This window comes from Panthera pardus, unplaced genomic scaffold (assembly GCF_024362965.1).
Source record: "Panthera pardus isolate Hobbes unplaced genomic scaffold, ASM2436296v1 HiC_scaffold_6, whole genome shotgun sequence".
NCBI lineage: Eukaryota > Metazoa > Chordata > Mammalia > Carnivora > Felidae > Panthera > Panthera pardus.
This window is the reverse complement of record NW_026526991.1, coordinates 31,113,796-31,127,321: the sequence shown is the minus strand read 5'-3', so window position 1 is coordinate 31,127,321 and position 13,526 is coordinate 31,113,796. Positions and strand designations below refer to the sequence as shown.

General features: G+C 41.4%; 1 protein-coding gene across 5 annotated transcripts in view; it reads right to left on the bottom strand.

The window, feature by feature from the left end:
* KITLG (KIT ligand) overlaps window positions 1-13,526 on the bottom strand; it is an 85,559-nt gene that overhangs the window by 56,482 nt on the left and 15,551 nt on the right. For 4 of the 5 annotated variants that reach the window (XM_053896052.1, XM_019446394.2, XM_019446391.2 and 1 more), the window contains exon 2: window positions 3,314-3,454. The exons of the other annotated variant lie outside the window; for it this stretch is intronic. In XM_053896052.1, the coding sequence (XP_053752027.1) occupies window positions 3,314-3,337 (24 nt within the window). In that variant the 5' untranslated portion in view covers window positions 3,338-3,454. The remainder of the gene's footprint in view (window positions 1-3,313; window positions 3,455-13,526) is intronic. 5 annotated transcript variants of the gene reach the window in all.

Below are 13,526 nucleotides of genomic sequence, written 5' to 3'. Positions count from 1 at the left end.
TATAGTGTTGCAATGCCCAAGCTTTTCTGGTAAGGAAAATAAACTGCCTCTGTCAGTATTCTGGGCCCCCAACCCCTGCTTCAAGCAAAGCAGCTCAGCTTTTTTCCTGCTTTATTTGTTCATGCTTCTGGGTAAGATTTTGTTTAAACAAAGGTTTCCAAGGGTAAGAGAGAGAGAAAAAAAACACACACAAAAAAACACATGCTTTTGAAAACTGGTGGTGTGATGGCAGAGAACAGAACATGAATCCAGAAAACCTCTCAACTCCTTTACCGTGTGACCTCAAGTAAGCCAGTTAGTCCTTCCAAATGTCTGTAGTGTATAAGAGGACAATAATTTTTGCCTCACGCACTTCATGGAGCGATGGTGAGGGGATCAAATAAAAACTTTTCCAACTGCAGGTGCTGTGCAATTATTTGCTGTGCGGTTTGTAGGTTTTAGATAGTCAAGGAAACCAGGGAAAGAAGGGCTGCACACTGAACACTCAGGGAAAGGACTTTACATAGTCAATCTTTCATGAACAAAGAACAGGACCTTTGGTATGGATATTTTGACACTGGTACTGGTTTCACATGCGTGTTTCAATGTATTTCTTAGTTCTCAACTGTGTTGAGAGTAGCTTCAGTTAACCCTGCACTTCCAATCAAGTGAGGTATTTCCCCATCTTTGGTTTCACACTCTTCCTCTTTCTCTAATTTCTGGGAACCCTAACAAAGGTACAGGGGTACCTAAATGTGGGGGTGTGCACGCACACACACACACACCCTATTGGAGATAGAATGCTGAAGCAAAATGTCCCTGTGTTTGTGACTTCTGCTCTAAAATGTATCTTTTCACTTTCGGCAATCATCTCACTGGTTTTTTGTTTTGTTTTGTTTTTCCTGTAACATTCTCTACTTCTGCGGACGACATTTTTCTTTGGCTACTTTGTTTTAGCATCCTACAACTTTTCTCTCTAGGTCACACTCATTGTGTGATAACCTCTCATTTCATGATAACCTTTCATTGCACAGACACATTAAACTAATCTTATTGTCGGCAGTTCTAGATTTTTTATTTGGAGGCATGCGTCAAAAGTGTCCCCCACATACTCCCCACATCACGCAGAATTCCAATAACCCTTTCATTGCTAATAGTTGCCTTGAAATTATTTACATGATTAAAAAAAATGAGAAATCTGTATGTACTGTTAGAACTAAGCCATACAATAGAAATAGTTCTGGTAGAGGGAAATATAGGGAATTAACATTCATAATTATGAATGACAGAAAAGCAGATCTTTTTCTGGGGAGTTTTTATAGTGGCAGATCATACTGAAAAGATCCTTTGAAGAAGAGGGGGAAAGTTACAGGAAGAGGCCAGAGACCCCGAAGACCTGAGACCGATGTCTCATTTTTGTTGAGAACCAGTTTCAGTAGATCCCAGTGGGACATTCATCTGCTCGTTAATTCTTCCTGAACATAAGAACCTTCCTTACAATAAAAAGCCACATGCCAGGAAAAGGAGCTGCAAAATCCCCCTAAAGCAAACTATTTACTTGATCTGAACATGTGTTATGACACAGAAGTCGCTTTGCAAACTTCTTTCCTTTGGTAGAAACTAACATGATTGCAGCCCAAGAACATCAGGGGAACATATGCTGTTTGAGAAATCAGAAGATTCATAGCTTCTAAACTTAAAGAAAAAAAAAAAATCCCGCAAACTTTTCTATGAACTTGAGAAGCGATTTTAAAATAAGTGTTGCCAGGGCCCACGTTACAGACTTCTCAAAGTCAAAAAGGTAGTGCAGTGTCTGCGTAGCTCGTTTTCTTTATGCACAGACCTACAAAGTGGTATTGGGTCTGCCCCGAACAAAACAGCAGCTGCTGCCAAAAACAACATTCATCTTCTCTTTAATCTGGAATGCCAGCTAGCGAAGCAGGCAGTTCCCTTGTAGCCCAAATGTGCTTTGGAAACAAGCCAACTGGCTTAGCTACCCAGAGCCAGGAAAGCAAGTTACCAAGATACAGGTATAGTAATTAGTCCTGAGTTCAGGTCTTTTGAGGTCATATGAACCATATCCTTCAAAAATAATCGTAATGTAAACTACCAACAGATTCTGGTTCAGTGAATAACCATTTAATTCTACAGAATTTCTTCCTTCAGATTTAAAAAAAAATTTTTTTTTCATGTATATTTTTGAGAGACAGAGCATGAGTAGGGGAGGGGCAGAGAGAGAGGGAGACACAAAATCTGATGTGGGCTCCAGGCTCCCAGCTGTCAGCACAGAGTCGACGTGGGGTTTGAACTCACGAACTATGAGATCAAGACCTGAGCTGAAGTTGGATACTTAACCGACTGAGCCACCCAGGTGCCCCTTGATTTCTAATCTTTAAGTAATATACCACTAAACATTCTAGAGAAAATACCGAATCATCCTACACAAATTCTTCTCTAGTGATCATCCAGTAAGCTCAAGGGGCAAAGTAAACACTGAGTACAAGCCTCTCAGGAAAGCAGATGTTAACAGGGTAGCTAAGTGAAACTCAAGCCAGCTTCAAGTCCAGATTGGTGCACTAGAATCTTGTGAAGATCTACTTCCATATCTCTCCGTGCAGATGCTTTTGTGAAGAAGTGAAATAAAAATACTCTAGGGACACCTGGGTGGCTCAGTCGGTTGAGTGTCTGACCTCGGCTCAAGTCATGATCTCATAGTTCTGGGAGTTCAAGCCCCACATGGGCTAGCTGCTGTCAAGCACAGAGCCCATTTCTGGTCCCCCGTTCCCTTCTCTTTGCCCCTTCACCGCTTGCAGTCTCTCAAAATTAAAAAAACACTAAAAAAGATCCTAAAGTATTGGTGATCGCTAAAACATGTTAATATGCTCTACTAACAAAAACTGAACAACCTAGAAATGAATTTTTTAATATGAAAAGACAATGGCTTTAATGTAAACAGGGAATTTAAGGATTTCAGTAGATTCAATATATGGAAAAAAATGAGAAAAGTCACTATTGATAGTCCTTACTCTAAATGTAAATGCTATTTAAAGAGGAAATGACTCACATATATAGACTTCTACTAAGGGCCACACACAGGAGGAACAGTTTGCAGATATTACATATAACCTTCCCACCAACCAGATTTTACAGGTTAGTAAAACATGCTTCAGTGAGATTAAGTAACTTGTTTATGGCCACTCTGCTAGTAAACCCCTGAGCTGGGTTTAAACCAGTATCTACACTATACTAGGAAGGAAAATCCTGGGCTAGTCACATAATAAAACTGATTTCATTTATATTTAATGAACTATTCAATTTTTTCGAAAATACCTACGCTGTGGATGGTGTATAGGTCCATTTAGCTGAATCAGTTTTTGATTGAAGCCACCATATCAAATTATTACTAGGCTGGGTAAACAAGTAGTACAGGTAAATCAAGTTACACTTCACTGTAGGTTTTTAAAAAATTGCATAGCTAGAGGGACGGGAAAAAAAAAACAAAGTGATAAGTTGTTCCTTCTGATAAAAACAAAATTAAGTGCTTTCAGACTTCTAAGAGCTACCTATTCATTTAACAAACATGTATGGGAGTGCCTGGGTGGTTCAGTTGGTTAAGCGTCTGGCTTTGGCTCAGGTCATGATCTCGTGGTTCTGGAGTTCGAGCCCCGCGATGGGCTCTGTGCTGACAGCTCAGAGCCTGGAGCCTGCTTCACATTCTCCGTTTCCCTTTCTCTCTGCCCCTCTCCCTCTTGTGTTCTCTTTCAAAAATAAATAAACATTTAAAAAAAACGTATGGCGTACCTGATAAGTATGTAAGATAAAGAGACAGCAGATGTCTTCTTTGGCCCAGGAGGGACAGCTAAATCTGACTTTGGGGGAACTGAAGGAGCCAGATCAAAGAAAGCAGGGGTGAAGACACCTGGCAGAGGAAGTAGGAAGTGCCCATAGAATTGAGAAAACAGGGCATTTTCATGGAACTTCACATTGATGACATGACTGGAAAGTGAATTTCAAGGAATAAATAATAAAACAGAGGAAGCTAGAGAGATAGGCAGAGGTCCTCCCAATTTTGCTAACTGGTGTGGATTTTATCTTAGAGACATGGGGGGCTCTTTATCTTAGAGCAGGGGAGGATCAAGATCTGATTTTAGAAAGGCTTATCAGGCATCAGAATGAAGGATAGACTGGGGCTTGTGGAGGTCACTGAAGTCATCAACTAGGACAGACGCAGTGGGAGTGAAGAGAGATGGACGAGTTCAAGAGGATATGAAGTTGAATGGGACTTGGGTGATGGGCAGTAAGTGTGTGGGATAAAAGGAGGAGGAGTCACAAATGACCTCCAGTTCCAGTTTAGGTGACGGGGTAAAAAGTAGAGCTATTCACCGAGCCAGGATATGTAGGAGAAGTGGTAGCTGGAGATTATTGGAAGTTATCACCGAAAACCTTGGGGGATAACCCCTCTAAGGGGGAGAAGAACTGTCTGCATAGTAGAGGAGAGAATGAGAAGCGGAGCACGAGAGGCAAGTCTGTTGATTGTGGGATCTGCAATCACTGTAAAAAGAAAGCACAAGAGGGCAAGTGTGAGCAATAAAACAAGCACTGAAAGAGGTCAACCTGATGGTTGCTGAAAAATACCTAATGGGGTTGACGCTGCTAAGGATAGTTTCCACGGAGTGACAGAGCTAGGAATCAAACCACAGTGGTAAATGAGCCAGGGGGAAATTTCAAGGTGATATACCACAACAGCTTGAAAAGGAAGGAGAACAGGTAATCTGGAAAGGCCAGAGAGTTCACTTTAACTTTTATTTATTTTTGAGACAGAGAGAGACAGAGAGAGACAGAGCATGAACGGGGGAGGGTCACAGAGAGAGGGAGACACAGAATCTGAAACAGGCTCCAGGCTCTGAGCTGTCAGCACAGAGCCTGACGTGGGGCTTGAACTCACAGACCGCGAGATCGTGACCTGAGCCGAAGTCGGAGGCTTAACCGACTGAGCCACCCAGGCACCCCTAGAGAGTTCACTTTAGTCTGGGTAGAAGCAAAGACAGCTTGGAAAGAATGGAGCCGTAATGATGCACTAAGCTTTCTTCTTTCTTAAAGGGTCTGTGCCTGGGAACAACTCCCCTGTGGTCCATGACAGCCAGGTGAACTGCGAGGCTTGGCCACTGTGGAAATCCCTGCAAAGAACTTCTACCTCAGGCTAGAATCTAGGGCCTAGGTGTTCAAATTTTGCTGTTACTATTTTGGAATAGACATGTACAAGGCAGAAGCATTTGTGCCCGCAGTAGACATTACGTCATTAGAAACAATGGTAATGTAAGTCATTAGCTATTCATAAATACAGCAGTTATATAAAAACGGAAGGAAAGAATTCCCCCAAGCAGTATAATCTGCCGTATTTTAGGGAAATGCTGGTTGATGACTAATTCTAATCAATTTTATGAGGATGATATGTAACAAACCAAACTACGCTAGAAAATTGCCAGGTGCTAGTTTAATGTTGAACCTAGATGTACATATTTGTTGCCAGATTTTTTTTTTTTTGATATAAGTATACATTTTCAAAGAAATAAGAGACAGGCCCCCAAATTGGCAAAAGTATAGGAACATAGAAAAAAAATTTAGGGCAGTTTTGAAATTCAGATATTCACCTTCAAACACTCCACAGGCACAGGACCTTGTTCACTATTATGTCAATTAGCTGCTCTTAAAATTAAACAACAATATGCACTCCCAGTGTCGTAGCTTTCCAACAAACAGCTACAAAAACGCAAATTGTAATTTATACTCTCTCAACTATGTGACTCACTTCTGAAAGTGGGATCGCATGTAAATCAAAAGCTCTGCAATTTTTGAAAACTTGTAAAATCTTTTGCACTCCCAACAACTGAGAGATGGAAAATGAATGCAGATTCCAGCTGCTATCTGATCCCATGCGCTGAATTTGGACTGAATGACTCCCCTATAGAACTTCTTGTGTTTTGTTTTGTCCTATGGTTGCAATTAAATGGGCTCAGATATCTTGTCAGATCAGCTACCAGGAGTCTTACAAGTTGGGTCTCTAAGGGACTTTTAATCTTTTAATTTTTAAGAACTTAATCTGAGGAAGCAGCTCAGAAAATCTCTGAAGGTCTTCTCACCTGGGCTTTTTTTTTTTTTTTTTTTTACCACATTAAAATAAACTAAATCTTTATACTCTGCTTTAACTGTTTCCAACAGCATCAAAACCAGTGGGAGTTAAAGGCATAAACTCAAAGAACACTCACAATCTTGATCATTTTCTCCATCACATCAGATGATAAGCCCAGTTTGCAAAGGTCACGGCATAAGCATTCCTGATCATGCAACGTGTGCTAGATACACCAACTGCTTTGGTTGAGTTGAATAAACTGTTCAAATGTTCCCTGCTTTCACTGAAGGTGCCCTAACCGGAAACGGGGCGGGGGGGGGGGGGGGGCGGGGAATTGGTTGTCTTACCTTTAGAAGAAAATGTAATCATCGGGGCGTTTATGAAGATTTCAGATTCCTAAGCATCATACAGAATCAAAATTTCTGAGGGTGCATCACAGAGATGTGCACTTATGACAAGCCCTCCATGTGATTTTTAGGTGTTCTTTAAAATCTGAGACATGCTATTTTAGGCTGTACTAGCTCATGGGTGCTATATCATTACAGAAAACAAAAAGGTCTAAAAAGGTAAATGAGGTTACATTTGGTTCAAGGGCTACATATTAGATGCTCTGGATTTAGAGCAACTTGAAAAAAGGAAAGCTAAATGTAACGAACAGTGTAGGAGTAGTGAGCGTAGAGGATACTACGGATTGGCTCTTTCAATTCCTACTCCATCTCTCTCCTAGCATATTCTCCTACACTGTGGTGGCTGCAAAACTTCCATTCCTTTGTAGTCAGCTACAATTGCAGATGTGACTTAGGTTCTGGCAATCAGGCACAACTCTGCAAGACTGATGTGGGAAGGAAATTCTTGAGAAAAGAAGCTGGGTGTTGGGCATGCATTTTGCTCCCTTGGGGGGTAATGCGGGCAGAAACTCCCTGCCATCAGTAGCAGTAAGAGCTTCCTGCACTAGCTGTCACAGTTTTACAGACAGTGGTGGATTTAACTGGCAACCAGAGTATTCTGGAAGCTGAGACTCCTCTTCTAGCCCTCCCAGTGGTTTTATAAGCCATCAAATACATTTCATTATATGCCCCACTCTGTTTAGCTGGAACGATTTATCCCATCTGCAACTAAACCCTAAGCAATACTTGGAGAAAAAGAACCCAAGTTATTAAGCACTTCTTATGAAGGTTAGTCTAAACTTTCCATAGGAATTTTCCATTAGTGTTTCAAAATTGAAACTGTAAGATAAGGATCACTTTAAAATTTAAGAAAACAAAAAAAAAAAAAAAGAGAAATTTTTGATGGTCAACCCCGGAGAATGTTAATGTAATTCTACCACCTAAAGCACAGCAAAGCATCCATCTCTGACATGCCCGGGACATGTTCCTTTGGTAACACTTCATCAGCAAGTTCATTGTTGATGCAGGCGATAATGTTTAGAACAGAAGAACATCAGCAAAGTAAGACATGGATTCAAATCCTGATTCTGTCACTGACATGCTATAACCTTGAACCAATTATGTAACTTCTCTGAGCCTCAGTTTTCTCATGGGGCGGGGAGGGAATAGCATTTCTTTAGATTTTTGAAAAGATTAATTAAGACAGTATTATGTAAAGCACTGACAAGAGGCCTGGAACAGATCATGACATGACTGCCAATGCTATAGGTATTTTATCATTATTACTACTCCTTTAGATGCTGAATTCAAAACTAACAGTTGTACTAATAGTGAATTTCACATTCCATTTATGTTCTGCTTCCCTGTAGATTAAAGATCAGCACAGGGAGATGATAAAGAGTTTGTGAAACTGCCCTGGGTTTGGATTTGGATCAGCTCTCCCAAAGCAGGTGGCCATCTTGACCTCGTGTAAAAGTGAGGCTGAACTGTTTGGGCCATGGGTGAATGTTAATCTAGACAACAGAGTTTCAAAAGTCAGCTTGAGCTCCAGCAATAAATAAATTCAAGACCGCTTTCGAAAACAGAATGTGTGTACTCATGCACAGAGAAGCAGTGTGGAGTAGGGCCTGGGGGACAGTGATTCAGACTACCAAGGGGCACCTACGTGGCTCAGTTAAGTGGGTGTCCGAGCCTTGACTTCGGCTCAGGTCATGATCTCATGTCATGGGGTCAAGCCCCGCATCAGTCTCTCCACTGAGCATGGAGCCTGCTTGGTGTCTCTCCCTCTCTATAAATAAATATAAAGTGCCCCTTCCCCACTCTATAAATAAACAAATTTTAAAATCAGACTGCCCAACTTTGAATCCCCACTCTGCCACTGACCTGCCTTGTGGCCTATGGAAAGTTTATCTTTCTGTGCTTTAGTCTTCTTACCTGTACCATGGGCCTAATAGAACCCACTTTCCAGGCCTGTTGAGGACTAATATGCAAAGCACTTGGTACGGTACCGGACAGGAGGCACACCCCTGTAAAAGTTACCATTGTTAACAACGACACTTAGAACAAGCATCCCGGATAATGTTATTTCCAAACTTCAAGCCAAAACTCTGGGCACCATCCTTGATTCTTCCCCTATTTCCATATCCAGTCTCTTATGCCCTGTTAGTTCTACCAGCAAAATAAATCTTGCAACATTCACTTCTCTCCGTCTCATCTTGTACGGCTACAGTACAGGCTCCACGCTTGCCCAGAAGCCTTCAAAGGCCTCTAAATAGCCTTCTCTGCTTTCACGCTTGCTACTTACAACAGTGTGGCCCTTTGGGAATACACGACAGTACTCACTGCTTGCTTCGAATCTCTGCATACCTTTCCGTTCCATTTACAACAACATGTGAGCTGCTGACCAAGGCCTAAAAGGCTCTGTTTAACATAAACTTGCCTACCTCCATGTTCCCATCTTAGCATGCCCTCTCTCCCCACCATACTCACCACAACCCCACCGGCCTCCTTTTTGTTCCGGAAACACCTGAAATGTATTCCTGCCATAAGCCCTTTGCACTCGCTGCCGTGAGCTTTCTCCTCTTGGGCCCTGCAAAGGCAAGTCCTTCTTGTCACTCAGGATTCAGTTCAAATACCACCTGCTCAGAGAAGCCTTCCCAAAGTGACCTGTCTTCAGCAGCTCCAAACCTTCTCCTATCACAGTTTTATTTCCACGGAATCACTTTTCATCAGAAAGTTCTCCTGCTTACCCAGTTAGTTTACTTGTTTATCACCTGTCCCTACTGACAAGCATGTCAATGGTGTGAAGATGAGAAGTCTATTGTTCTTGCTCTTCACTCTTACCTCCAGCACCTGGAGCTGCTCCTCACTCACAGCACAGGCTCCTTATGTGTGCGTTGCACACGGTGCAACCTGCTACTGAAGTATCCACAAAAAGCAAACCTTCTCTTATACGGGACAGACCACGATGGTTAGAGTGCAAACGCGGGTTTACGAACTGGGGTACAGATGAAGTCTGGATAACGCAGGCTTCAATTCTCAGCAGCCAGTGTCCAGATTCACACAACTGAATTGCAACATCATCCACCAGTTTTGCTTATAATCTGTCTCTTGCACTGGGGTCTGAGCACCACCGGCCAGTATTTGCGGTGTCTCACCATTTTGTCCAGAATGGATAGAGCCCACTGGGAAGCCTCTCGTGAATATTTTTTAAATGAATGAACACAGGATAAACAGAAGAGTTTTGCTCATCAGTTGGCCATAAACCATTGTCCTACTTCTCACTCGAGGGTCCGGTAAGTGCTAAATCCTAATGACATATATAAGTAATATTCCACATTCTCTTAATTATTCAAAGTGTGACATTAGCTAACTGCTTTTCGGTTTGAACTTCTAACCATTATCTCTGTACCTTTAAGTACTTTTCTAGCTCCATGAAAATAGTAAATTGGGATATAAAACCAGGGGTAGACTGTAAGCTCCATGAAGCACAGCAATGAGGTGATTTTTTTCACTACAGTATTTCTAGCCATTAGCACAGTGCCTTACAGTAAATTCTACAGAAACAACTAATGAATAAAGAACTACTAGAAAATGCCTTTCCTGGCAGATGTGGCCAAGGCACAATAATAAGCCAAGGTGCTGACCTGCCTGTAAAATCCTCAGAATTCTTTTTTTTTTTTTAAGTTTATTTTGAGAGACAGAAAGTGTGCACATACATACAGCATAAGCAAGGGAGGGGCAGAGACAGAGAGGGAGAAAGAGAATCCTAAGCAAGCTTTGCACTGTCAGCACATAGAGCCTGATGCGGGGCTCGATCCCACAAACCAGGAGATCAAGACCCAAGCCGAAATCAAGATGGATGCCCAACCAACTGAGCCATCCAGGCACCCCCCTCAGAATTCCCTTTCTAAAGAACCTAGATTAAGTATAATTTTGGAGTTACTTTCCTTTATTGACCCAACAGGAGCATATTAAAACAAAAACAACAATAAAAACCCCACAGATCTGGAATGCAGACACTTTCCTATGGTAAGTTCAGGGGAAATCTCTGAGAATCCTAAAATTCTGCACTTCATTTAGAATTCAGAATACAACAACTGTAAATTTCTCCCTGTCTCCCCAGTGAGCTGCAATCCATCAAGATTTCTCAAGCAGTCAAAAAAAAAAAAAAAAAAATTACTCATGGTGCGTCTGCACTGGGAACACTTGCAGAGACTAGGACTTCACTTGGGAGCAGATATGTTCAGAAGCAATGACACAGGTTAAGCTTTTAAATGCTAATCTTATCTCTTCCCAAAGCATGGGTTGACTTATCTCTAGGTCATCCCTAGAGACCTACTACAGCAGGCAAAAACAAGCTCTTAGAGCTATTATATTTTTTGTCATCCAGACCTATTCCTAGTATGACTGAAGACATAAAAAGCTCCCTTTTCTTCAAGAGAGTAACACAAGCATACTTTAACTGCTGCCCTCTCCCTTGACTTGTATGCAAGAAATAAAACAGCATAAGCATAAGCAAACTGGAAAACTCATGCCCAACTCAAATGACACTCTCTGCCCCACTCCCATAGGCTTCAGTCATGCCTAACAGTAGGAAAATGCAATAGTAAGTGGTCAGCCCTTTTATTCCAATTTTTCACCATGATATTCATGAAGTTATACTTAGCATTCTCCATGATATCACTTATGGAGGAGAAGACTCCAAATTCAGTACAGAAGAAGACTTAACAACAGAAATTAAAAGGCCGAGCTTTTACAGTGTATCAGGATACCAGTACAGGCATCACAGGTTTTTAAAATTTTTAAAAAGATTCTGAGTTAACAGTCTTCAAAGTAAATGTAAACTATTTTGTGTTCTGAAATTCTTTCTCAAGTTGGACTTGGAAGCTTACTTGATAATATTCCCTGGTTTAAAAAACAAAAGAAGATGAAAAATGTACTTTAAAACCCTCAAGTTCTTACTCTAAGTCCGGGAGGAAAAAAACAAAAAACGAACTTTCTTCTTGAGTCAGGAAAGAGGGTGAGTGGGTAGCCATGCAAGATAATCCTTGCGGGGGGGCGGGGGGGGGGGGCGAGAGTTTCTTTTCAAAGCAGCTGCTTTGCTGAGGAATTAAAGGAAGCTGGAGGGAATAAATGTAAACAGGGAGACTGCCTGGGTAGCATAGAGGCTCTCTCACCATAGCTGGGAGAATGGGGATCTACTTCCTCGGGACGTGGAGAGAGGCCTGTGTGGGCAGCACCTCCAGTTAAGTGAAATTTAAAAGATATGCTTCAGCTGCTCTATGATTTAGGTGCCAAATCCGCACAGATAATTATACACATCTACTTCATGGTTTCATTTTTGTAGGTTATCTCCTCTTCTCATTTATGGTACTTTTTGGAGCTTTCATTTTCCAATCAGGGCAGGAGGTAGACTTTGCTCTTTTTGAGGTAATAATTATTTAATATCTGAGAAGTTTTATGGGTTCCAGAAATGTTAACATTTTAGTTCTACACCCCAAATGGAGCTTACCTGATTAAGAAAAATAGACAGACCATGCTACAAGGTTGCCTAACTTTAAAATTTCAGAACTTTGGGGCACCTGGGTGGCCTCAGTCAATTGAGCATCTGACTCTTGATTTCTGCTCAGGTCATGATCTCATGGTTTCTGAGTGTGAGCCCAGCATCGGTCTCCACACTGACAGCACGGAGCCTGCTTGGGATTCATTCTCTCTCTCTCTCTCTCTCTCTCTCTCTCTCTCTCTCTCTCTCTGCCCCTCTCACACTCTCTCTCAAAGTAAACTTTGAAAAAAAGTTCAGAACTTTGAAAACTTGGCATCCAAAGAGTTTTATGAATTTTTTAAAGTATACGAATCCTATACTATATTGTTACTCTAGCACTGTATGGTAAAGCAGCATTATTACTTCCCCGAGTCACTAACATGGTGTATTCTAATCACAGATGAAACTTGAAAACATCACTTATTAATCCTCCTCTAACCTTCTTCCTCTGCATGTAAATAGATCTTTGATCTTAAGTACTGAAACATCATTTTTTGCTAAATTCTTTAACCACATCGGTCTTAAATTCTTAACCGTCACTCAAATTGAGCCATCTAATACTTCTCATATTGTCATATTTCTGTCTCTTATCACTTTCCAGACAGGGATTATACACATCAGTATCAGAATGTATAGAACACCCTGTCTCTGTCTACTGCACTGGCTAACTATTAAGTAACGCAAACTATGAAAAGAAAATCTAAAAGGAAGCATCTTGAATGTAGGTAAGCTGTGGAGTAAGAACCTACTTTACTTACAACAATCGTATTCATTATATTATATATGATTATTAATTGTATATCAAGGAAAACACGCTATCCAGGCAATACAAGAAGATGACAAATACCAGTACAAAGCAAAGGCTTAGGAGCAAACAGATCAGGTCTGAAGACTGACTAGATAGAAGATGCGAAGTCACTTGCTCAACCTCCCCAAGCCCACATTCCTCTTCTGTCAAAAGGAACATCCACAGTACCACTCTCACAGATGGAGACAGGGGAGATAAAGCATGTATTTTTTTTTTTTCATCAGCAACAGTATTATGCCTCAAATCTTTTTTGACTCTTAAACCTTCTATACATCTTAGTTAGCAACACTGCTGGCACCTGATATTCGACCTATTGTATTATTTCCTTAAGGATGGCCAGTAACTTGGGGTGCCTGGGTGGCTCAGTCAGTTAAGCATTTGACTCTTGATTTCCGTTCAGTTCATGATCTCACAGCTCATGGGTTCAAGCCCTGTGTCGGGCTCCTTGCCAATGGTGCAGAGCCTGCTTGGGATTCTGTCTGCTGTTCAGTCTGCCCCTCCCCTCTTCGTGCACACGGTTTCTCATGTGTACACGCTTTCTCGCTCAAAATGAATAAACTTAAAAAAAAAAAAAAAGATGGCCAGAACTTTCCCACCCTCCTCTCTGTTTTAATCCATGGTCTCCATTCTCTTCTACAAGCCCAACTGGCCCATTTCTCTCTCCAAACAGAGTTATGT